Here is a 23770-nt window from a genome sequence, read left to right on the forward strand (position 1 = left end):
GAGAAAATCTAGCAAGAGGATTTAAGAAATGCTAGAATACAATATTTATCACCAGTCAAGGCGCTTTCACAATGTATAATATATGAAAAAGTTAGTTTTAACCCTATTTATACATATAATTTCTCAATGAATGAGATTCCATAAGTACGATTCGCATTCCAAATTTAATTTTATACATTGGCAAGGAATTTTTTTCATAGTATTATCATTTAAAAGATAGGAGTAATTAATAAGTAAAATTAGTAAATTAAAAAATAAAATATAGCAAATGTTTATTATTAGTTGAATAGTGTAAAAAATTATGCTATTAGTGAATATTAAGTAGCGTTTGGACATAGATTTGGTCGAAACTTGAAAAAAATGAGTTTTTAAAGATAAAATGAAAAAGATTTTTGAAAATTAAAATTGTGTTTGGATATATATTTTACTTAAAAAAAATTGAAGTTATGTGAATAGTATTGTAAAGATATTTTTGGGATTTGAAGATTTTATTTTCAAAATCTATCAAAAAATAATTACTAAGTAATTTATAAACAAAAAGATATTTTTTGAAAAAAAGCTCTCAAACTTGATAGTACGCTTTCCTTTTTGGAAAAAAGCTCTCAAATATGCTCAAACATAAAACTAAATCCATTTCTCTACTAGTCGTCTTCGTCTTGACAGTAGGCTTTCCTTTTTTTCCGCCAATTTGGAGTTCCACAAACACAGGAAATTTATATACAGAGAGAGAGAGAGAGAGAGGAAAAGAACAGTCTCGTGATTTCCCCCCTCAACTCTCTTCTTCCACTTTCCTCATTCAATTTCACCCATTTCCCCTTTTCTCTCTCTAAAGTAGTAGTAATTACTTATGGGATTTTCTCTTTTCCCCTTCAAACTTTTCAACTTTCTCAATTCTTGCCACTGAAATAACACCCATTTTCTTCTTCTTCTTTGTTCAATAAAAATTTAGCTTCCTTTTTTTGCTGCTGATCTCGTTTCAGGTTGCTGCTTCATCTCTTTTCTTGTCCGTACATGTGTACCTTTTTATTTTATGTTTGAGCATATTTTGTTTAAAGGTAGAAACTTTATGTAGTATTGTCTTTCTTCTTTTTGAATGTTCACAGTAGCCTTAAAGCTGGTCCTCCTTTCTGGGTTTTGTTTCTCCTGCTACTGATTGAAATATGACCTCATATTTGCTGATATTTTTTTCCCTTTTGGGCTTTTCTTGGAACAGTACAGTTTGTTGATTTTGTCTTTTCATAAGCTGAAATGTTTAGTGTTGTGTGATCCTATTAAAGATTGAATCTTTTTTAATTTTTCTGGGTTGCCCTTTTCTAATGTTAAGTATTTCTTGTATGTCATTTTTCCTTATATTAGCTAATAAATTATGTGTATCAGAGATTTTTTTTACTGAATCTTTTTAGCTTGATTTTGGTGGATTTATCATTTGAAGCTTTTCTTGAAACTGTTGTGGGTTAACAAATGTTAACAAAATTGCAGGAGCTATATATATAGAAAAACTAATGAAATTTAGAATTTAAAATGAAATAGAAAAGTGAAGAGGTCATATGAGTTCACAGCTTTAAGCATTAATGAATGTGCAAGAAAATTAATGATATGTTGGAAATTTATCGTTCTTAAACTCGTCTTCATGGTGGTTGTCTAGAGTAGTAAAGTCTACACAAATTTGTTTTTCAACATTGTCTACATATGAACAACTGGCTGTAGATGTGATAAATAGGTGTACCATGGCATGAATTTAGTCAATAGGTTCATAATATGGAAAACTGCATAGTCCCTTATCTTCAATTCCCAACTGCAGTAATTAAAACAGATGTACCAGAAAAGACATAACTTGTGGGTGCTATAAATCGTTTTTATTGGCTTTAAATGGCTCAATTTTTCTTGTGAATTGATTGTTCATCATTAAGTTGCTGAACTATTTCATCTGTAGCAGATAATCGTTGCTGCATACTGAATGCAGTGAAGAGGTAGTTGCCAAACTTTTTCATATTGGAATTGAATATGATCAACAACCATTTTGGAGGTCTTCTAAATAACTGCTGCAATAGTGTGCTTCTTTCTCTTCATACTGCTTTGCTGAGATGGGTTAGATAGACTTTACTGGCCACATCAAACTTCCTTTTAGATATGCTTCTAGAAGCAATGGGTGGTTTGCCTGCTACTTGTGAAATTACGGAGTCAATAGAGGAATTAAATCCTGAATCTAAAATGGATGATGATATCCTGAACACTGGTAAACAGTATTGTATGAAGGATGATATTAACAAACTGTTTGAAGCTATAGAAATTAGGACTTCCCATAGAGGTGTCAAAGATGCATTGAATAAAAGCGCAATGAAGAGACCAATGAGATCTAGCCCCGCTCGAGCATCAGGTTTTGACAATTCTGAGCCTGCAAATTTGAAGCAGGCCTTCAGAGGATTATGCATCTCTCAGGCATCAGAGCTTGCGGCTGTGAAGAAGCGGTCGTCGAAAGCGTCCAGGCTGTCGGGTGTCTCAGAGACAGGGGCTGCCAAAAGACTTTACAGGCCCATCGCTGTTCAGGTTAATGGCCCTGAACATACTGTCAACGAAGGTATAGGGAATTTAGTGGAGATATCCCTCATCCCAGATATGAGTATGTCAAATCCTTCTGATAAGATTACTGATTATGAACATGTGCCCATTAAAGAAAAATCTACTTATGCTACCTATTCTTGCCATCTTTCTAAAGATGCAATGAAAAACGGTGCAGAAATAAGTGAAATTTCAGGCGGAGATGAGGCTTTTCGACACTCAACCAATATTGGTTCGGGTTACTTGAAAGAGGCGTCTGAGCAGAAAGATGTTTTGGAACTACCGCATTCTTCAACTGCCACTTCTGCTAAAAAAGTTGAAGCCCAAATGATGCCCGCCTCAGATGAAGCTCCGACAACTGTAATCCCAGCAGACAAGGAGCAGGCACGAGATTTTGATCTTGTTTCTTGCTCATCTATTTTTAGTACTGGAAATAAAGTCATCAGACCTACTTCTAGCAGTCCAAATCAGATGAGACCAGTTTCCAGAAGTAGAACCTTTGTTAAGAAGAAAGTCGCTTCTGTTCTCACCAGCAGTTCCAAGCAATCTAATGGTGACAATGATTTGAGTTGTAGTACAAGTGAGATTGCTTGTCAGACACCTGAACATGTACTGAGGTATAATCAGAAAGAAGAGAATAAGGAATCTTCAGAATCATGTTCTGCTAATAGCATAGAAGTTAGTTCATCTATGCTGGATGCAAGCGTTACCAAACCTGGTCTTAGCTCAAGCAGTTGTAACAGAACAAGAAGTATAGTTACAAAAGGTGATGAAAGATCATTGTCAAGAGAAAAGGGGGAGATATCTCAAAGTTCAAAGAGTAGCATCGGGGATTATAGCAGCACCACGAGCGTTAGCGAAGAAAGCTATCGCAGTGGGTCTAGCCGCAGTGGCTATCGGCCTCATATGTCCAAGGATTTGAGATGGGAAGCCATTCGTTGTGTTCAGAAGCAGCATGGAAACATTAGTTTAAGGCAATTTAAGTTGCTTAAAAAACTTGGCGGAGGGGACATTGGGACTGTTTATCTATCTGAACTAATGGGCACGAACTGTCTGTTTGCTGTGAAAGTTATGGACAATGACTTTCTGACCAGCAGGAGGAAGATGACAAGAGCGCAGACCGAAAAAGAAATACTGCAAATACTGGATCATCCATTTCTTCCTACGCTCTATGCCCATATTACCAATGACAAATATTCATGTTTAGTGATGGAATATTGTCCAGGAGGTGATCTCCATGTGCTCCGACAAAAGCAACCCAACAAGAATTTCTCTGAACAAGCAGCCAGGTTACTTTTAATTTAGTTAACTTCTACCCTGAAAATATTTCTTCCTAATAACAGGTAATATAGGTGGGCATATACATTTTGTGGTCACTCTCTTGTTTCATGATTGCTATCTCGTTGATGAAGTTATGCATGTCTTAGGGCCTTTATGTTAAGACTTTAGAGAATCTCTATCTTGGAGGGTCTATTAGAATCTCTTTTGCGTCCCACTAAATGACGTTTATTTATTATTTGCTGATGGATAATAGCTTGCTTTATGCTATAACTTGAATTATTCAATAAGAATAGAAGTCAACTTGTGTAAGTATGGAGGTTAAATGATATTTAGAACCAAGGTTCAGTACAAGAGAACAGGAAAAATTCTTCTCTCATTGCTTTGACTTTCAAGCGGATCAAGCTTATGAGATTTAAAAAAATATCCTTCCCTTCTAATTTCCTTGTATGTCCCATGTGAAACAGGAAAAAAAGATAATACTGTTCCCAAAGTTTCTGATAACATTAGTCTTTGTTTTCAATATACACTTAATACTGACGCCCATCAGTGAGAACCTTTAAAATGACTTGAATACCTTTAGGCAAAAAATGTTTTTGTCAGGAAACTGGCTTATCAAAGTTGAGATAAAGGTTTGTCTCTCCAAAACTTTGGGACCTTAATACAAAATTTGACTTAATCAGGGGAGGTTAATCGAACTTATAGGGAAGTCTCTTACTCTTTTAAGCTGAGGGGGTTCCTCGTAATTTTCGGAAAGCTCAGGGGGTCTAGTCTATGTCAAATTATGTCCAATTTTCTTCCAGTTTCCTTTAATTTCTTCTCTTTGGTCATTCCATTTTCCGACCCTCGCATTCGAAAGTGAATTCCCACTTTTTTATGGAGACTTTATCGAGTTAATTTCTGGTGAATGAATTGGGATATGCAATCTGTCTTTCCAGTCATTCATTTACTTAAAGTTTAGTATCTCAGGTGACACCTAACAAGTCGAGCCTACTCTTTCAAATTTTACTTAATAAATTTCCAAAACACTTGTGTTTGAGAGAAGATCTTGTGCTTTATATGTTACTTCGTTGGACAAGTCTTCCTAATGTATTTTTGTAATCTGATGATGGGAGTGCATCTTGTCATTTTAAATCTCGCTAGATGCAGTTCAAGTGGTTTTCTATGTGATCTTGACATTTGCTGTTCTTTACACAGATTTTATGTCGCTGAAGTTCTTCTTGCTTTGGAATACCTTCACATGCTTGGAGTCATTTACCGAGACTTAAAACCAGAGAATGTCTTGGTTCGAGAAGATGGTCATATCATGCTCTCCGACTTTGATTTGTCTCTTAGGTGTGCTGTTAATCCTATGTTGGTGAAATCATCATCTCCTGTCGTTAAGCCTCCAAAGACGTCTAGTCCATGCTCGGAATCTAGCTGCATAGATCCCTTTTGCCTACATCCATCCTGGCAAGTGTCCTGCTTCACCCCTAGATTTTTATCTGCAGCAGGTAAGACACGTAAGCTAAAAGCGGACATTGCTGCACAAGTCACACCTTTGCCACAGCTGGTAGTGGAGCCAACCGATGCCCGCTCCAACTCGTTCGTAGGAACCCATGAGTACCTGGCACCAGAGATCATCAAAGGAGAAGGTCATGGCAGTGCAGTAGATTGGTGGATGTTTGGTATCTTTTTATATGAACTGTTATATGGAAGGACACCTTTCAAAGGACCAGGAAATGAGGATACATTAGCCAACGTGGTTTCTCAGTGTCTCAAGTTCCCTGCATATCCTATGGTTAGCTCTAGTGCGAGAGATTTGATCAGACGGTTGTTGCAGAAGGAACCCGAGAATAGGTTGGGAGCTGAGAAAGGGGCAGCAGCGATAAAGCAGCATTCTTTCTTCGAGGGACTTAACTGGGCGTTAATACGATGTGAAACACCACCAGAACTGCCTAGATTCTGTGACTTGGGAAATGTAATCCCTGATACCAACCAACAGAACAAGGAGAGTGCCAAGCCTCAAAAAGAGTTCAAAAGTATAGGAGAGGATATTGAGTTTGAGATGTTTTAGCGATACTAGAACTGAGAATGGATAGGTTTGTTTTCTCTTCTTTCTTTCTCTCCTTTTTAACACGATATCTCTTATCCATGTAAGTGGTATACATACATATAGCATATAGTGTAAAATCCAGAACTTGGCATCAATTGAATAGCAGAATATACCATGTTTTGTAGTAACAAAGTTGTGCTTGGGAGTGGAGTAATTTGAAGCAGCGAGAATGGAAATTGGATGTAAAGAGGCTTCAAAAAGGTTTCAGATTTTACTCTAAGTTGCTGTTGATTGGATACTTATAGACACATTTGTCCGAGTTTTCAGCTAAGCGTGGGATTTGATTCCTCTTTAGAGTATATAAAGAAACTTGGTGAATGCAGAAAAACAGAACAAAGTTCCTTTTGAAACAAACAATATTTTCTAGCTCAGCAGTGACCAAATTGGGAGGTTAATGCATGAAATCCTCTGCCATGTCCAGGACTTCATGTTACTCAAACTCTTAGAAGTAGACTTATCTAAAGATATCATCCTGAACATCTCCTTTGTCAAGTCGACCCGAGAATTCTGCAAGAGGTCAATGCTGCTGACAACTGATATTTTAGATTAAATTTGGTTGACTGACCCTACAAATAATAAAATGAATTTTAATTGGATTTTATTCTAGTAACAATGTCGCATATTTGTTTAGTATCAAGTAATGATTTATTGAGATATAACTCATTTAAATGGTCATTAATAATAAATTGAATGTAATCTAATTTATATAGGGTTTGATTTTGAAGAAATATATAAAACATAAAGAGTAAATAATCGTGGGTAATACTATCAACAATAATCAAACATTGATGAAATATACACCAATATATCTTACTATTGGTAGTACATACTGAAATTAAATAGAACTAGAGTAAAACTACATAAATTAAATTAGAGATTGGAAAGCCTGATGCTTTAGCATAAAATATACAGTAGTGTCATAATGTACAAGTGAAAACAGGTCAAGGTAAAAGCGTAGCAGGATAATTTAGTAGTAACGATTAAAGCTAAGGGCACCTACATTTTCTTAAATTCTAACTTGGTGCGACTATTATTTATCTTTGTCATGGATTAGAAACACCTTATACAGGGGTCAAAGAAGGCTTGGGATTTCTTATTTTGACATACTTAATAGTTAATACGATAAAGGAAGACGCATTAGTTGCCATGGTGATTTCCACACCGACACCGTCTAATACAAATATCCATAAACCCAAACACATGAGCAAATGTTTTAGCTGCCGAATACTGATGGCAAATGCCATATATCGGCACGCTCTATTGTCTGCGTCTAACCAGTATTAGCTACTAATAAGTAAGTCCACAAAATGAACAAACAGGTCTAAAATATCCCCTTTCAAACTTCAGCTGCCATAGGAACGATGGTCGAGCAGACACCACCATTTAATCCTTCTTACCTATGCCATGAGACATATTGTAGATTCCTCTCCCCTGAAACATCATCCAGAGTCTGATTAGAGTTGATTCTAGAGAGAGGATAAAGCAATCTACAAAATTTCAAAGAAACTCACAATCATAAACAAAGCAGTAGCTGCCAAAGCAGCTGGAATGGCCACTGAGGTGATCTTGTCATATCGACCTTTCAGGTATGTGTGCTTGTGAACACTTTGGAAAAACTTTTGCTTCTCAACAAGCTTTTCTCTGGGATAGAAAGGTGCTTCTTCTGACATCCTGCATTAATTAGTTTAACCAGGTATACGTTAGGATGCTTAATATCCATTAAGCGGGTCCGCTACTTTCTTCCTTTTTGTTATAACCATATACTTGTATGATTTTGTTTCCTTATTTTACCATCTCAAGGGAAATTGTTTGACCCTTTAACGTATTTGTGGCACAGCAGGAGATAAGTGAATCTTTCAAGGATACTAAAATAACTAAAGCAAGATTTGCATAAATTAATTTACTCTGAAAAGGAGTGTCAATTGAACTTGCAGTCGAGAAACCAGATAGACAAGAGAGGAATCCATCAACATAAAGCACATACATAAAAGTGCATGAATTGCAAATGGTCGAAGGCACTGGCAGAACACCCAGTCATTTGAATACAGTGCATAAAGGAATCCACCAAATAAAGGTCTCCAGTACAAAAAAGAAGCAAAGCCAGACTGATCTGAGTGTAACATGCACGGAAATTAAGGCTCTATCTATAACCACAGGAACAAGCTGAGAACTTTTTACTTCAGAACACCACATATACTGATTTATTCATTTCTAAAGCAGCATGAAAACTAATAAAATAGCATAACCGGAAAGAAAGAAAAAAAAGCACATCTCTGTCAACCTCGGCCCCCCCCCCCCCCCCCGGAAAAAAATAAAAAACTAACAGAACCAAAATGAAGTGGTGGTGATGGAATACCCTGTGAGATCTCTCTTGTGGGTGAGAGTTGTCTTTTTTTCAAATGAATCTCGATGAGTTCAAGTGGTGACTGTAACCCTTGAAGAAGAAGAATGAAAAGAAAAACTAGATGCTTTGCAAGCTGTAAGGTGAGAATTGAGACCTTTTTTGGTGGAATCAAATTCAATGGATCTAGTGAAACGGAAGAAGAAAGCAACACTCTTAAGGTTTAACTATTCAAAGAGAAAACAGAAAAGAATAAAGGAAAGCAACTGCTGACCAAATGATATCCATGGCTTACATCCTCAAATTCTAATTTAACAAGTACAATATCACTTTCGCTAAACTAAGATGAAAAAAACTGCAGTGAGAAACATGTTCTGGTAACATATGTTGGTAGATAGTTAAACCAGGGAGAGAGACAAAGCCAAGACAATGTTGGCACTCATGTTAACATCAAAGATTATATGATTAAAGATACGTAAAGTTCAAAATTTACCACAACCACAATCAAATTAATAAGCCAATTAGCTCCAAGATTTAAATGATTTTTGCACCAAATGGATAATAAACATGGCTTGACTCAACGGTAAAGACATAAAAAAAACCTTTCACCAGACTGTAATATCAATCACTTATTGTCTCATTTGCATAGCTTAGCTATAGCTAACAAGACATTTATTCATCACTTCTTCCTGAAGAAGGTTATACCAGAGCAACCTTATCATTCATCCTCGTGCTAGCAAAGAATTGAGATAGTCCTACGGCTCACCAACAGAATTCCAATAATCTTTTTTTATTTAGGCGCCCTACAGATCAACTGTGGTTCTTAATTACCCCATTGTGACTCGAACTTAGAAGTTGTGGCATCTCGCACACTGAGTCAACCCATACAATTATGAACTTCATCAATTCGAATGCAACTTATCATTTTAAAGCTGACCTAACAAACTAGGGTAGCCTCCCAACTAACAAAGATGAATCTAATCCAGATAAAATTGAAGTAAGTTCAGTTATCGTGGTATACCAGCCGTCAAATAATCTGTAGAATCAAATCAATCCACCATAATAAATAGATCGACTTTTAAACACACATAAAAAGGAAGAAGAAGAAGAAGAAGCAAAGGAGCATACAAAAGAGTGAAACAAAATTCAATCAATCAGCACAATCGCAAATGATATATCATTGAAAATGCCAAATTAGACTAAAGATTAAATATCACAACAAGCAAATCAGTCAACTAAATCGGAATCAAACGATTTCAGAAGAAAACCCTAGTAAGGTAGGTGCAAGGAAATTAAGAAAACCTGAGCAACGGAGAAACTAGGGTTTCAACGATATAAGAGATTAACTCACTTGAGAGAAATGGATAGAGAGAGAGCTGAAGGCAACGAGCAGAGGGAAGCGCAGACGAAGAGATACAAAGACAAATGAAATTGTTGAGGCTAGAGCCGGAAGATTCCGGTGACAAAGTGAGTTCCCTTCTTTGGTATTTTGACTTTTGACTCTCCCTCCTTTTAATTCTTTGGAAAGGAGATAAAATACGAATATTACAACCTAAACACCAAACGATTGGCACACTATTCTATTTGGAAATTTTGCTAATTTCATGCTTGGATTTTTCTTTCTTTTTTTTTTTTTAATTTTAATTATCTTTATTTAGATTAAGTGTTACTTCATTTTGGAAACAGGGATTATCTGTAAGGAGCTTCAATTTAGAGCAAACACTTGAATATGATAATGTCAATGGCTTCAAGTTAGAGCACACACTTAAATATGATAATGTCAATGGTTATGGCTATAATAAAGATTCAAACGTGATATCCACCACCTATAATGTTACTATAGAACGTGTTTCTTTTACTACAACAACAACAACAAAAAACTCAGTGTAATCCCATAAGTGGGGTCTGAGGAAAATAGTGTATACACAGACCTTATCCTTACCTTGTGAGGCTAGAAAGGTTGTTTCCGATAGATTCTTGACTTAAGAAACGCAAACATGAAGCAACTAACAATAACAACACAAAGAAAAACAAAGACACTATGTGTAATAACAAAGATCTAAAAGTAAGAAGTATAATAATACTATTAACAATACTGGTAATAATGACATAATACGGGATAACAAAGATCTAGGAACACGAAAATATAAGAATAGTACTAATACTACTGGTACAATTAGGAGAAACTCTCAACTACCTATCAACATACAATCATAATTTTCGACTTCCACGCCTTCCTATCGAGGGTCATGTCCTCGGTAAGCTAAAGCAATGTCATGTCCTGCCTAATCACCTCTCCGGAATACTTCTTTGGCATATCTCTGCCCTTCCTCAGACCCGCCAAGGTCAACCTCTCACACCTCTTAACCGGGACATCGATGTCTCTCCTCATCACGTGTCCGAACCATCTCAGCCTCGATTCCCGTAATTTGTCTTCCACAGGGGCCACTCACACCTTGTCCCTAATAACTTCATTTCTAATCTTATCTTTCTTGTTATGGTCATACATCCATCTCAACATCCTCATTTCTGCTACTCTCATCTTGTGGACATGGGATTTCTTGACTGGCCAACACTCAACATCATAGGCCTAACTACCACTCTGTAGAACTTGCCCTTAAGTCTTGGTGGCATATTCGTATCACACAAAATACCAGATGCGAGCCTCCATTTCATCCGCCCCACTCCAAGAAGTGTAACATCCTCGTCAATTTCTCTGTTGCCTTGGATAACAGACCCAAGGTACTTGAAACTATCTCTCTTGGGAATGACTTAAGTAACAAGCTTCACGTCCACCTCTGCTTCACGCATCCCCTCACTAAACTTGCACTCCAAGTATTCTATTTTCGTCCTACTCAATTTGAAACCTTTAGACTCCAGGGTCTGTCTCCAAACCTCCAGCCTATCGTTAACCCCGCAGTTTTTTCAAGTATATTCCATTTTGGAGAGATCGTATATATTCTTGTTGTTAAAAAATAAATAAATTAATATACGCATATATATCTAGAATAAAAGTAACTTACAACATGATTTCTAAGTTAGGCCTCTCTCCTCATATTTAGCAATGCTTTCGTTTTCTCCTGTTTTTTTTTCTTTTCTGATGTATATCTACATCAATTCGATTTTCTAAAGAAGACTTTCCATAATTTTCTAAGGATGAGAGCTAAATCCTAAATGTGCAATATATGCTTAAGAAACTATATTACAAGTCAAATATTGTTTTCTGATCTCCTTTTGACGTTCAAGTGTGAGTATGTGAACAATTTCTTGTCTTTTCTTCCACGATTATGAAAGATTAAGAGCAGTATATGTACCTTGAATATAGCATCTTCATTTATCCATGGAGTTCTCGAGAATTCTTTCGCTATTTTCAAAATGTCTGCCTTCATTAATTATCAAAGATCATTAAAGCTACGGTAAGTGGCGGAGCTAGGAGAAGCAAGGGAGTTTTTCTGAATCCTCTTAATTCATTGGAAAATTACGTTGTGTATAAAAAAAAATTATACATATAAATAATTCTGGCTCCGTCACTAGAGCTGTCAATATGGACAGGGGGCTAGTCCAGCCCAACCTATGTGGGCTTTAGCAATTGACGGGCTGGACTGGGCTAGCCTACCATTTTGATGGGCCTTATAATGGTCAGCCCACCCCAGCCCTATACGGGCTGCAGGCTCCCACGGCCCGACCCATCATTTTTTAAAATATAATTTTATATTTTTCTTTAAGTTCTAACTTAAAAAAGATAAATATTTAAAAGCTAAAAAAATCTTATCGGAAAAATTTCAAAAAACTTAATACTTATACTGTTCTAATTTATCACAATAAACAATAAAAAGGTAAAAGACAAGGTTATATTCCATTCACTAAAAGTCAAAATTCAGAACAAACTATTCAAGAGAACGTCCATGACGCCTATGAGATATCCAACACATCATCTTCATCAATCACATGTGAATCCGCTTATGAGAAGGTTGTCTTAACATCTTCACTTTCACTTACATCTATAATTTGTATGCAATATTAGTTAGTTAAATATTAAAAACAATTAAATTTTTAAAACTAATTAACGTTTTAAGACTTAGATCTTTTAATATAATGAGCTTAATAAACTTTAAGCTTGGAATACTCTTCTTGATATTTTTTGGGTCATATAATTTTACTTTTATATTTTATATATTTTAAATACATATTTTTATGAAAGAATTACAAGAAAATACACATGACTTCACACCATAACAAAAAATGGCCCGTACTTTTAAGTTTTACCCGGCCTAACCCATATTGTACATATTTTGAAAACACCACCTCTTGCAAATTCAAAATCTATGTTCTTGCAACCATTGCTTCTAAAAGCTATGGAGTTAAATCTGTGTTCTCACAACCATTGCTTTCACTCTCTCTTCTTCTCACATCTTTTATATATGCTTCAAGGGGTCGTCCGCCATTACTGTTTCTCCCCCTATGTTACATGGTTGCACTGTAAAAAAATTAAAGAGTAGAAGTCTACCATTGAAGGTCATTCAAAGCTTTGCTTTAGAAAGTAGAATTTTTTGAGTTTGTTAGTTGTTTGGATTGGGTGTTGTTCCAATTGATTGAAAATATCAAGAGAAGATCAAAGTTTAAACTTGAAGTGATTTGGAGTAGATTTGAGTTAAATTTCAGAAAAGATGCAAGGAAGAAGACGAAGCCAGTGTTTTGTATAATTATGTATAATCTTGTATAATAGTGTATATGAGTGTATAAATACATCTTATACACTATTATACACTTTTATACACATTTATACAAACGTCTGTAGACAAACTTCTTCTACGATTTTCAGTTGCAATTCTTGTTCAAAACCAGTCCAAATCTCCATTAAATGACTTCAAATTTTATATACAATATCCTTATACTATTTCTAACAAGTCTAAATAACACCCACTCCAATTTCTCACAAAATCAAATTCGGAATTTAAACCCGCATATTTAAGTTTGTTAAAAATCTAATTTTCACCACCCAAATGGATTTGATTTGTTGAACTAATATTTGAGTCACAGTTACTGATTCGAAAATTAACTTAAAAGCTTGAACAATCTTTTTTTAAAATTAAATGATAATTTTGAAAACTTATTGGAGTTGGATGTTGAATCTTAGCCTATTATTTTTGGGCTAGTGGTTGTAAATTGAAATATGGGCTATAAAATTGAAAAATGGGGAGTCCAATTGTTCTTATGTGAAATTTACCCTATTTTTATTAGGCCCACGGCCGGCCCAGCCCGACCTCACCGGCCACGGGCTTAAAAGCCTTGTTCTTAAATGGGCTCCAAAACTTCTAGTCCAATTCTGTTAAATCACGTGCTGGGTTGGCCCAACAGGCCAAGCTCTATCCGTCACTAGCGATAAAACATATGTTAATTTTTACTTTTTTTTTCTCCATATCATAATTCAATAACCATTTATTTTTCATAACTCTGAAGCTTCGTCTATCTTGAGGAATGTGTCCTATGCCTGTTCTTCAATCAACAACACGTAGAGCAGAAGGGGAAAGCTCAAATCCGTGAGCTCTGTATCACATCGACTGAGACAACGGTCAATGGGTGATCAAGAAAGCCTATGGCTAGGTTGATGACTTCCATTGTACTTCCAAGGGGTACTTGCCTATATGGTTGACTTATATCATAATTGTGGCAGAGGGGCTTGCTTTCGCACGACCCCCACCCAAATCTTAAACAAAGTTTTCGCTCTTTGGACTGGATCTTCTTTTAATAGCCAAGAAACAAGAAGTAATTTTCTATTATACTGCCAAATTATGTACTAGTAGCATGTTTGGTCTGTTCTTCTTTTTGACCAAAAATACTTTTTTGTGGTCAAAAGTATTTTTTTCCTTTCGTAAAGTAAGATAAAATTAAGAGTCTGTTTGGAAAATCACTTTAAAATAGATTTGGGTGTAATTGGATGTAAATACACAGTTTGGCATGTTTGTTTGGCCAAGTAATTACTTGACCAACATGGAATTAGGTGTACTTGAAGGGGTGTAATTACACCCTCCAATTCTCAAGGTTGGGGGGGGGGTGAGAATTAGTGGTAATTACAATGTGTAATTACAAAGTTATTTTTTAGTTTCTTTCTTTTTTGTTTTTATTTTAATTTATTTTCTTTATAAATTTTTATTTATATTATTTTTACTTTTTAATTTCTTTTTAAATTTTAAAATATAGTTTCTTTGTACATTATTTATCTTTTATTTCTCTACCTTTACTTCTTGTGATTCAATGTAATTGCTTATATTTTATTTTTATTTATTTTAATATTCTATTTTTTGAAATTACACCTCCTAATATTAGAAATAATGAGTCATTAACAAACGTGGCATATAATGAGTGATGCAATTAAAGTGGAATATTGTTGCTGAATGTGGTTATAAACTTATTATGTTTCCTAATCTTAAGTTGTAGTGGAATTTCGTTGCTGAATGTGTTTACCAACTCAATCAAACAATTACAGCTGAACTAATTGCCCATATAATGCAAGTTTCTTTGAACTTTTTTTACGAATTTATAAATTCATAAATATAATGATAGAGATGATTGATGAACTTAATAAAAATGTTACGAATAATAAAGGAAAAATTCATTTTCTCAGAAAAGACATATTAGCTACTTTCTTTAAGTAATGAACCATTGGAAGAAAGAATACAACATAACCTCAATCCACAAAAGACAACATGACTAATCAATCCCAACATGTGTGGTAGGTTCACTTAGGATCCAGTGATTTTCAATTCCTATCTATTATTGAAATTTAAGAGTTAAAATCTTGCCGAATTTAAGACAGTGCATATTTATTTTCTCCTATTTTGTCATTTTCTTGGCTTATTATTACTAATAAATATCTCCAGTAATCTTATCCAAATTCTGGTGCATATGGCACAACCCAGTGCAAACGAACGACTACATTAATAACTGAATTCTTAGTACTCTATCATTCTAGAAAACAATTGCCAATGCCGGATAAATAGAAAGAAAAGATGAGAATATTAATTATCACAATTAGATATATGAAATTGCAAAATTATTATATCTAAAACAGTTCGGCGACTCCCACCCGCCCTAATTATTTTCTTTTTATATCTAATTTAAAAAATTAAGTATATATATATATATATATATATATATATATATATATATATATATAGGATCAAGTGGTGGGTGCAAATTTGTACAATTTGGAGGTGGGTTCATGATGGGGAGAGTGCTTTAGTGATGTACCTTTCTTATTACTATCAACAAAAGATTGATGTATACTTACAAGTTATGTTTTAACAATAGCTGTCCCATTTTGTATCTAGTCCACCTCCCTCCCTTGTCTCAGCTTGAAGTTGTGTGCTACTCCATCCGTTTCAATTCAAATGAAACACTTTTTTTATTCGTCTGTTTCAAAAAGAATAATATATTTTTAATTTTAAACTTTCCATTTTACTCTTAATGAGTAATTTTATAACCACACAGTGTTCCACAAAGCTTTTACCCCTTAAGCTTTTAAGATCACAAGTTTCAAAAATCTTTTTTTTTTTTAACTTTTTGCTTAGTCAAACCATCTCATCTAAATTAAAACGGAATGCGTATTAATTTTGCAATCTCTCCTTGTTCTGCCTTTTTTTTTTTAATTGAGACATTTGGGTTAGTTTTGCACGTACTCAGAATATTTCACTAGGTGTCCACTACTTTCCATCTACGCGCGGGGGCGGTATTACCAACGAGTTCAATTGAACTCATAACTTTTGACGCGGAGTAAATGTTTACATGTAAAAATTTATTAAAATTACAAAAATAATATATATGAACTCTTAATTTTAAATATATAATGTATTCAATGCTAAAAAATTTAAAAGCTTAACCCATACGATTTAAATCTTGAATTCGTTTATGTCCACGCGGCCACCAAGTAACTCTGTCCACTAATTAAGATTTAGATAGATGAAAAAAAAGAAACTGACGTTTTTGGTCCACACTGGAACTTTGAACTCTAATCTCCCATAATTTTTACCTCCTTTATTGAAAAATAGTCCACCCCCTTGAGTGCTGACTCCTGGTTCATCTTTTCAATGGTCAGTTTTGAACAAGAGTACTCGAAAAACTTGTGACGCATCATTATTAGGCTGCACTATTTGTTTGCATATTAAATCCATCCGGTATGCAAACATTAATGAGTCATATGGAGTTCTAATTAAAGACTACTGAACTCTTCTGAAGCTCATATAACTAGGCCCACCTCACTTTTCTGCCTTCTTGTTTCTTTGTGTTGCTTGATGCGAGCTTCAAGTGACGAAGCCATATATATTCAAGGGATGTCAATCGATGTTTCGCTTGAAAATTACACTGTGTAGCTCGATAATCTTTTTTATGCATATGGTAATATATCAGAATCCGGAATTAAAATGTGATTTTTTTCTTACTCAAAATACGCAAATAAGTGTTAAAAAAAAGAAGTTACCAAACTATATATAACGCCACAAATAGTGGCGCTATACAGTAACAGTGCAGTTATACTGACACACCTTACATAGCACCATTAATAGTGGCGCTATACCCCTTATTACCTGACCCCACCAATAATTTCTGGGTTCAATAATTTAAAAGCGTATAAAGCCACTTTTGTGGCGCTATATACAAACAAGAAATTTTTTTTTACCCGGCTAGCCATTTTCTATATAAACATCGTAGAATCGCCACAACTTCATTCAAAATTTTTTTTAACTCTTGTTGGTTTCTATTGTTGTTAAATTCTCCAGCATTTTTTCATTATGTCTGAAGAACGTAGAATAAGAGTATCATTATATTGGGGGGGGGTGAGGTTGTGATGGAGAATAACTCTGTGGGCTACAGTTTACCTGCTAAGTGTAATGTTAAATTGCCACTTTCAATGGAGTACGAAACATTGATATCATTGTTATGCAAAAAAATGAGTGTGAGAAAACGTTCAGTGATACTCAAAGTAACCGGAAGATATCCGTATTCCGTTACGCCGCAAGGGGTTGCTTTTTACTCAGAGTTTAACATCGACGATGATGACACTTTGAGTGATTTCCTGAGGACTCCGGACGAATGCCGGGAATTTCTTGTAATCACAATGTTGGAGATGTACGAGAAGGTCGAAGACGTTCCAAAAAATGAGGTTGTGCGTAGTAGAGATAACCCCCAGTCATCGGGTGGTTATTCTGGATCAGTTTTTGCCGGACATGTTCCGGATGAAAGATTTTTTCTTGATTTAAATTATCACCGTCGGCGAATGAGCAGCGAGAAAATAATTTATACCCTGCTTTCCATAATTCACAAGAAGAGTGGTAAACTTCAATTTTCATTTGTGTTAATTATGTATATTTTTGCGTATTGAATTAATTTTAACGCTCATTTATTTAATAGGGGGTACCGGCCGGATATGAATTTTACAAGTGGCACATCCGGTAGTCATCACCTAACTGAAAACGTCCATCATGGAATGTCATCACATTACGACTTGTAAGTGAAAAGCTACAGCCATATATAAAGCATTTATTAATTTAGTAGCTTATATTTTTGTTGAAATGTGCAGTGAAAACGAGCAAGTTGAACTACCCGTACTCACTCAATTGCCCGAAAACGACGTATTACATCAGGATCTGGCAGATGCACAGAGTGAGGAAGAGAACAACGATTACGATAACAATGCCGATGAATCGGGAGACGAGACACCATTTGCTCGTGAGGATGGTGATGAAGAGGACGAGGAGGAAGGACCCGATTTGAAGAGAGCCCCCAATAGACGAAAAGTGAATGAGTCTGAAGTGTCGTTTCATTCAAGGGAGATTCCTTATATTGATAACTTGCCAGCCGTGCCGGATGTGGAAGCTCTCACAAGGGATTTTGATGAAATCCGGACAGCAATGTGGGATGAGTCTAGACCAACGGTGCTTGCAAAGGGGATGCTTTTTCCTGATAAAGCACGCGTAAGCATGGCTTGTAAAATGCACAATGTTAAAGAGTGTCGTGAGATGCAGGTATCGGAGTCAAGTCCGACGGTATACAAGGCTATTTGCCGCAGGTGGTTTTGGCTATGTAACTGGATGTTGCGTGCATCGAAGAAGAAGACAGGTATGTGGAAAGTGGGTAAATACATTCCCACCCACACATGCGAAATGGACACTTTCAACGGGAATCACTTCATCTTGGATATTGACTTGATATCTCTTGTACTTATTCCGCACATCGAAGCGTCCATAAGGTATAAAATCAAAGAGTGCATTACAGCAGTCCACCAGGAACATGGCCACACAATTACTAAAAGAAACGCATATCTTGGGTGCAAAAGAGCGTTTGAAATAGTCTATGGTAACTGAGATAAATCATTTGCGGATCTACCTAGGTACATGGCTGCACTGCAGCACTTTAACCCCGGAATAGTTGTTGAATGGAAGCTTGAGCGGAGTCCGAGTAAACCAGAATATATATTCAATTACGTGTTCTGGGCATTTAAGCCAGCAATTGATGGTTTTTCGTATTGCCGGCCCGTAATATCCATAGACGGACTCATGTTTATGGAAAGTAAGATATCAAGCTATTGATAGCCGTGGCAGTAGATGCTAATGGACAGATATTTCCTCTAGCCTTTGCTATTTGTGCAAATGAAAGCACGGAGACGTGGACAATATTTTTGAACCACTTGAAAGAGCACGTTGTCAAACAGCGTTCAGGTATTTGTCTAATATCTGATCGACACGGGGGTATATTAAGTTCTGTGGAGAACCTTCCTGCCTGGCAAGAACCTTATGCATACCACCGTTACTGTGTGAGGCACTTTAAGGCCAATTTCAAGAAGGCACATCCCAAAAAGGATCTACATGATTTGATGTGGATGGCAGCAACAGACCACCAACAACATAAATTCCGGAGGCATATGGATTCTATCAGGCAAGAAGACGAGGCAGCATATCGTTGGTTAATGCGACATGATCCTGAAAAGTGGACGTTGCATGCAGATGGTGGCAGACGCTGGGGAATTCTTACTACAAACGTGTCAGAATCCTTCAACGGGTTATTAAAGTCGGCAAGAGGATTGCCCGTCACAGCCATGGTGCGTATGTCGTTCAAGCAGATGGCGGAGAGGTTTGTGCAACGGTCTGCAGCTGCAACGGAATTGATGGAAAGGGGTGTTGAATTTATGCCAGTGCCTATGAAGAGATTAGAGAAATACAGACGGCGAGCACATTGGCATTCCTTTTTGCAATATGATAACGAACGAGGTATTTTTGAAGTTCGCACCGCTATCCATAATAATCGGGGTAATAATGTACATACTGTAAATGAATCTACAAGGTTATGCTCATGTGGGAAATGGTCAATCTACCACATGCCTTGTTCACATGCCATCAAGTGTTTTCAACGTGTTGGTTATGCGGAGACCAACTATATTGATCAACAATATAGTGTTTCCAAATACCTAAACACATATAGTGGTCAGTTGCAACCAGTGGGTTCTGAGCATTACTGGCCCCAGAACCATTTAAAATGGTGTGTAACAAGTCCTATTTGCGTAAAAGACAGGTGCAGAAGAGAACGCCTATACGGAACCAAATGGATGTTAGTGATACCGTATATGCGCGCAAATGTGGTATATGCTCGCAAACAGGCCACGACCGTAGAAAATGTCCTTTGGGTGGCAACAATAATCAAGCTCAGGGCGGGTGTTCTTCTATTGTACCTAACTACCCATGAGTTCATGTTGTAATAATTAGTTGTTATGTATACGATTTAAGTATTTATGAAATAATATTTTCTTGTTTGTTAATTATGATTTGTACTTTCCCTTTTTACCTATTTAAATAATAATTTAATATAATTATCGGTATATTTATTATGTGTGTGTTGTCTTGTCGATATCACGATATTTAATACGCAAAATATAGCGCCATTATATATGGCGCTATGTGTGTCTTGTCTTGTCGAACTGAAAAAGCTGAAAAAGCTGACCGGCTGACATAAAGTCGTCTTGTCAACATCATGATATGGCGCTATTAGATATGGCGCTATCTCATATAGCGCCATTAGATATGGCGCTATATGTGTGTTGTTTCGCCTATAAATAATGGGGTCATTGTAGTTATTTTGTGTGCTAAAAATTTTCCCCAAGAAATATTTCATTAAAAGTAAGTAAGATTTTTTATTATAAGCAAATATTTCACAAATGGCTCAACCTGGTCGTCCACCAATTTGCTTATGTGGAAAACCATGCATGATGGATTGTGGGTGGGAAGGTTCTAACGCTGGACGCCGCTATTGGTGCTGTATGAACACGTTGTACAAGCAACCCGACGAACCTACTTGTGAATTTGATGAATGGGCTGAGGAACCATGTTATCAGGAAAGCTACAGGGATAGATTACAGGAATTTCATAATATGTGGTTATACCAGCATAGAATACAAAAGGAGGGAGATAGAATTATTACAGAAATGAGGAAGAAACTGAAGGAGGTGGAAGATAAAAAATGGAGAGCAGAATGGAATTGTGAAGCACACAAGGAACACAACGAAAAATATAAACGGGAACTTGCGGAGGTGAAGGCGAGAGTGAAAGAGTTAGAAGAAGAAAAAGAACAAATGGAAGAACGATTTAAGTGGTTGGAGCGAAGAATAAATGACAATTGAGGATGGAGCATTGGCGTGTATGTGTTTAGTGTCATTTTCATATGTCATGTATTTTTATTATGTTGGCCTGTTATGTTTGTGTTTGTGTTGTAGTAATGTTTTCCTTGTTTGTTGTACTAAATTTTATTTTAATTTAAGTGGAAGTTAAGTTTAAGTTGTTGTGTTACTATACCAAATACTATAAAACGAAATGAGAACTAAAAAAAAGTAACTGTCATATTCGATTAAATATTGTTGTTAATGTATACAAAAATATTATTTACACCAAAAAAACATAAAATTGGAAGACCGAATCAATGTGTCCCGCATCCAGTGTGTCTCAAAGTAGCCGTTGGCCTAAGGCGCATCCCCTGCCGCCCGGGTACGCTATCAGGATCATCATCATCAAGTCGTCTCCTTATGGCCGGATGCGGCACAGGATGACATGTATCGGTGGTGCTGTCAGGTCCAGTAGAAGGCTACATAATAATATCAAACTTAGTATAGAAAACTACATAACAATTCACAAAAATTTATATTGTCTTACCATAATCGTGTCTGGATCCTGAATGTAGTCATCTGTCGCAGCATCGCATGAAGCCTAAAAAAGTAAATTAATAAAGTTAAAGAAAATAAATAAGTTATAGTAAAAACAGTAATAAAATTAATACTAATAAACTCATACCTGCGCATGTGATGAGCTGCCATAACTCAGTCGGTGCCCACTATCAAAATCTCGGATCGGTCGAAACTCATCAGTGGTAGACGGGCCAGGGAAATATCTACCCAACTCCACTCCTTGAAAATTCGAGCCCGTGATCAAGAATTGACCCGATAGGGTCACCTGCGACGTCCCTGGAGTGTCATAAATGCCAAGGCTGTAAGACGGCATGTCGGTCTCATGCATGCCACCTCCCATATCAGCAGCAACATCATCAGCAGGAGCCTCAAAGCCCCCTTGCTGGGGACCTCCTCTCCGCCCACGACCACGTCGTCCAGCACCAGCAGGTCATCGTGGAGCAGCAGCAGCTCGTCGGCCACCACCTCGTGGCATACCACGACCTCGCTGGTACGTGGCTGGGTCAACATAATCTAGCTGGTGTGCCAAACGCTGATCCGATCGGCCTCGCTGCAGTGTCTGGGCAGCCACATCCATTAAGCGACGACTATAGTCTTGCATGATCACATGATCGTGGACATAACTCTGCATCTGCTGGCCCATACGATATACGGTATGCAATCCAATCGCCTGCACAAAAGTTTTTAATATAAACTACGCATTTGACTTGAAATTACTATTAATGTAATTGATAATAACAAAAAACATACCAGAGCCTCATGTCTCCCGGCGTATGAGACGTACCGACCATCTACCTGATGAACTGGGTTCCCGATAAAAAGTCGGGAAGCAGTGCGGTACCATGCCATATAAACTTCGATAGGAAAGTGTTGCGGAGCTGGGGTCAAGTCCCCTCGGCTCTCCCAAATACCCAACTGCGCTGTCAGCCAATCAATAAATGTGTCGTCCACCCTCATCTGATCATCCCTCTCATAATGTAAAGGATCCCATGCAGGCCGAGTCGGTATAGACTGCGGAAATCCAAACTGACGAAATACTCGCTCTGAGGCATGATGCTCAATAATATCGAGGCACGTGAGAGGGACGGAAGCCCTCCAAATATGGCGGCCGTGCGTGCAATATGCTGGCAGGGTACCTATCAGCTCTTCGTTGTACGGTGTCCAGATGAACTATCAAATAATAACACAAACCGTTAGTATGCGCAACTCCTAGTTAAACAATAATCGGTAAGTTTAGTTAGATATTCACCTGTTCGTCCTCCAGAAAATCCAACATATCCCTACAGAAGAGGAGATTATGATGGCCATAATACTCTCGTGCAAGTCTACGACGCAATACCCACCTACAAGCTAGAGGGAGATCAGGAATATGTACATTATCCGGTAGCTGTGGTAGAGGTGGCCGAAGCTGCAGAAATCGCTCCCACACCCAAACCTAAAACACAAAGTTGACGTAAAGATTAACAATAACTAGGTAGAATTGTAACTAAACGACATATTATTTGAATAAGTTGTCACCTGTAGAAGTGGCAGACAGCCAGAAACGTCTCTCTGTGTGCCCATGGATGCCCGACACATCTGCCTGTACAAAAAAGATAGGACAGCACCACCCCAGATGTAGCTGACTGTATCATCGAAGTCCGCAATATGATGCAGAAAACGGAGGCTCACTAGGTTCCCCGAAGTGTTCGGGAACAAGACCCCCCAAATAGAAGGAGCAACAACAGCCTCGTATATTGCTCCACATCCACCTCCGCTGAGTCGTCGGTGATAGTATTGTGGATCTGCACCAAGTGGTCTCTAATGGGGACCAACTGCATACGACTACTCCCAATTGCTACATCTGGGTCCTCGGACCTGAAGCCCGTGAGCCTGTGCAGCATATCCATATATGAAGCCCGATTAAAATATCTCATATTCCCAGGCAGTAAAACTGGCAAGCCATCAGTGGACAGGCCATATAAAATCTCGACGTCCTGGAGTGTGATGGTGGCTTCGCCGATGGGCAGATGGAAAGTGTGCGTCTCCGGTCGCCACCGCTCAATCAACGCCGTGATCAAAGCATAGTCGAGCTGTATCCGGCCAATGCTAATGATCCTATATAATCCCATCTCCTCCAGGTGATGGACCACACGGGGATGTAGAACGCGGGGAGGAGTCAAAAACTCCCACAATAAATCCACTCTCCTGCCCCGAAAAGTCTGCGTAAGCAACTCTCCCCCCATATATGCTCGGATCTATGCTAGGGCTGTAGGGGTAGTAGCTCCGACGTCCG

The 23770-nt window shown here is 37.2% G+C and overlaps 1 protein-coding gene and 1 long non-coding RNA gene across 2 annotated transcripts; one reads left to right on the forward strand and one right to left on the reverse strand.

The window, feature by feature from the left end:
* The first annotated feature begins 603 nt into the window (after positions 1 to 603).
* LOC107817014 (protein kinase G11A-like) lies at positions 604 to 6064 on the forward strand. The gene is made up of 3 exons (XM_016642775.2): positions 604 to 980; positions 1937 to 3848; positions 5035 to 6064. Exons 2-3 carry the CDS (start codon positions 2131 to 2133, stop codon positions 5891 to 5893), a joined length of 2577 nt encoding a protein of 858 aa, XP_016498261.2. The 5' UTR covers positions 604 to 980; positions 1937 to 2130; the 3' UTR covers positions 5894 to 6064.
* Positions 6065 to 21283: 15219 nt separating this feature from the next.
* LOC142163581 (uncharacterized) lies at positions 21284 to 21937 on the reverse strand. Its single transcript, XR_012694529.1, has 3 exons — positions 21602 to 21937; positions 21464 to 21517; positions 21284 to 21395 (listed from the first exon to the last, which is right to left on the reverse strand). It is a non-coding gene; the product is annotated as an uncharacterized LOC142163581 (long non-coding RNA).
* Between the last annotated feature and the right edge of the window lie 1833 nt (positions 21938 to 23770).

This window comes from Nicotiana tabacum, chromosome 8, assembly GCF_000715075.1.
Source record: "Nicotiana tabacum cultivar K326 chromosome 8, ASM71507v2, whole genome shotgun sequence".
NCBI lineage: Eukaryota > Viridiplantae > Streptophyta > Magnoliopsida > Solanales > Solanaceae > Nicotiana > Nicotiana tabacum.

Bases quoted from the DNA above. Each gene is read 5' to 3' on its own strand.
- LOC107817014 (XM_016642775.2), top strand. From the start codon at position 2,131: ATGCTTCTAGAAGCAATGGGTGGTTTGCCTGCTACTTGTGAAATTACG. The intron at 3,849-5,034 runs GTTACTTTTAAT...TTCTTTACACAG, and splicing joins TTCTCTGAACAAGCAGCCAG to ATTTTATGTCGCTGAAGTTC.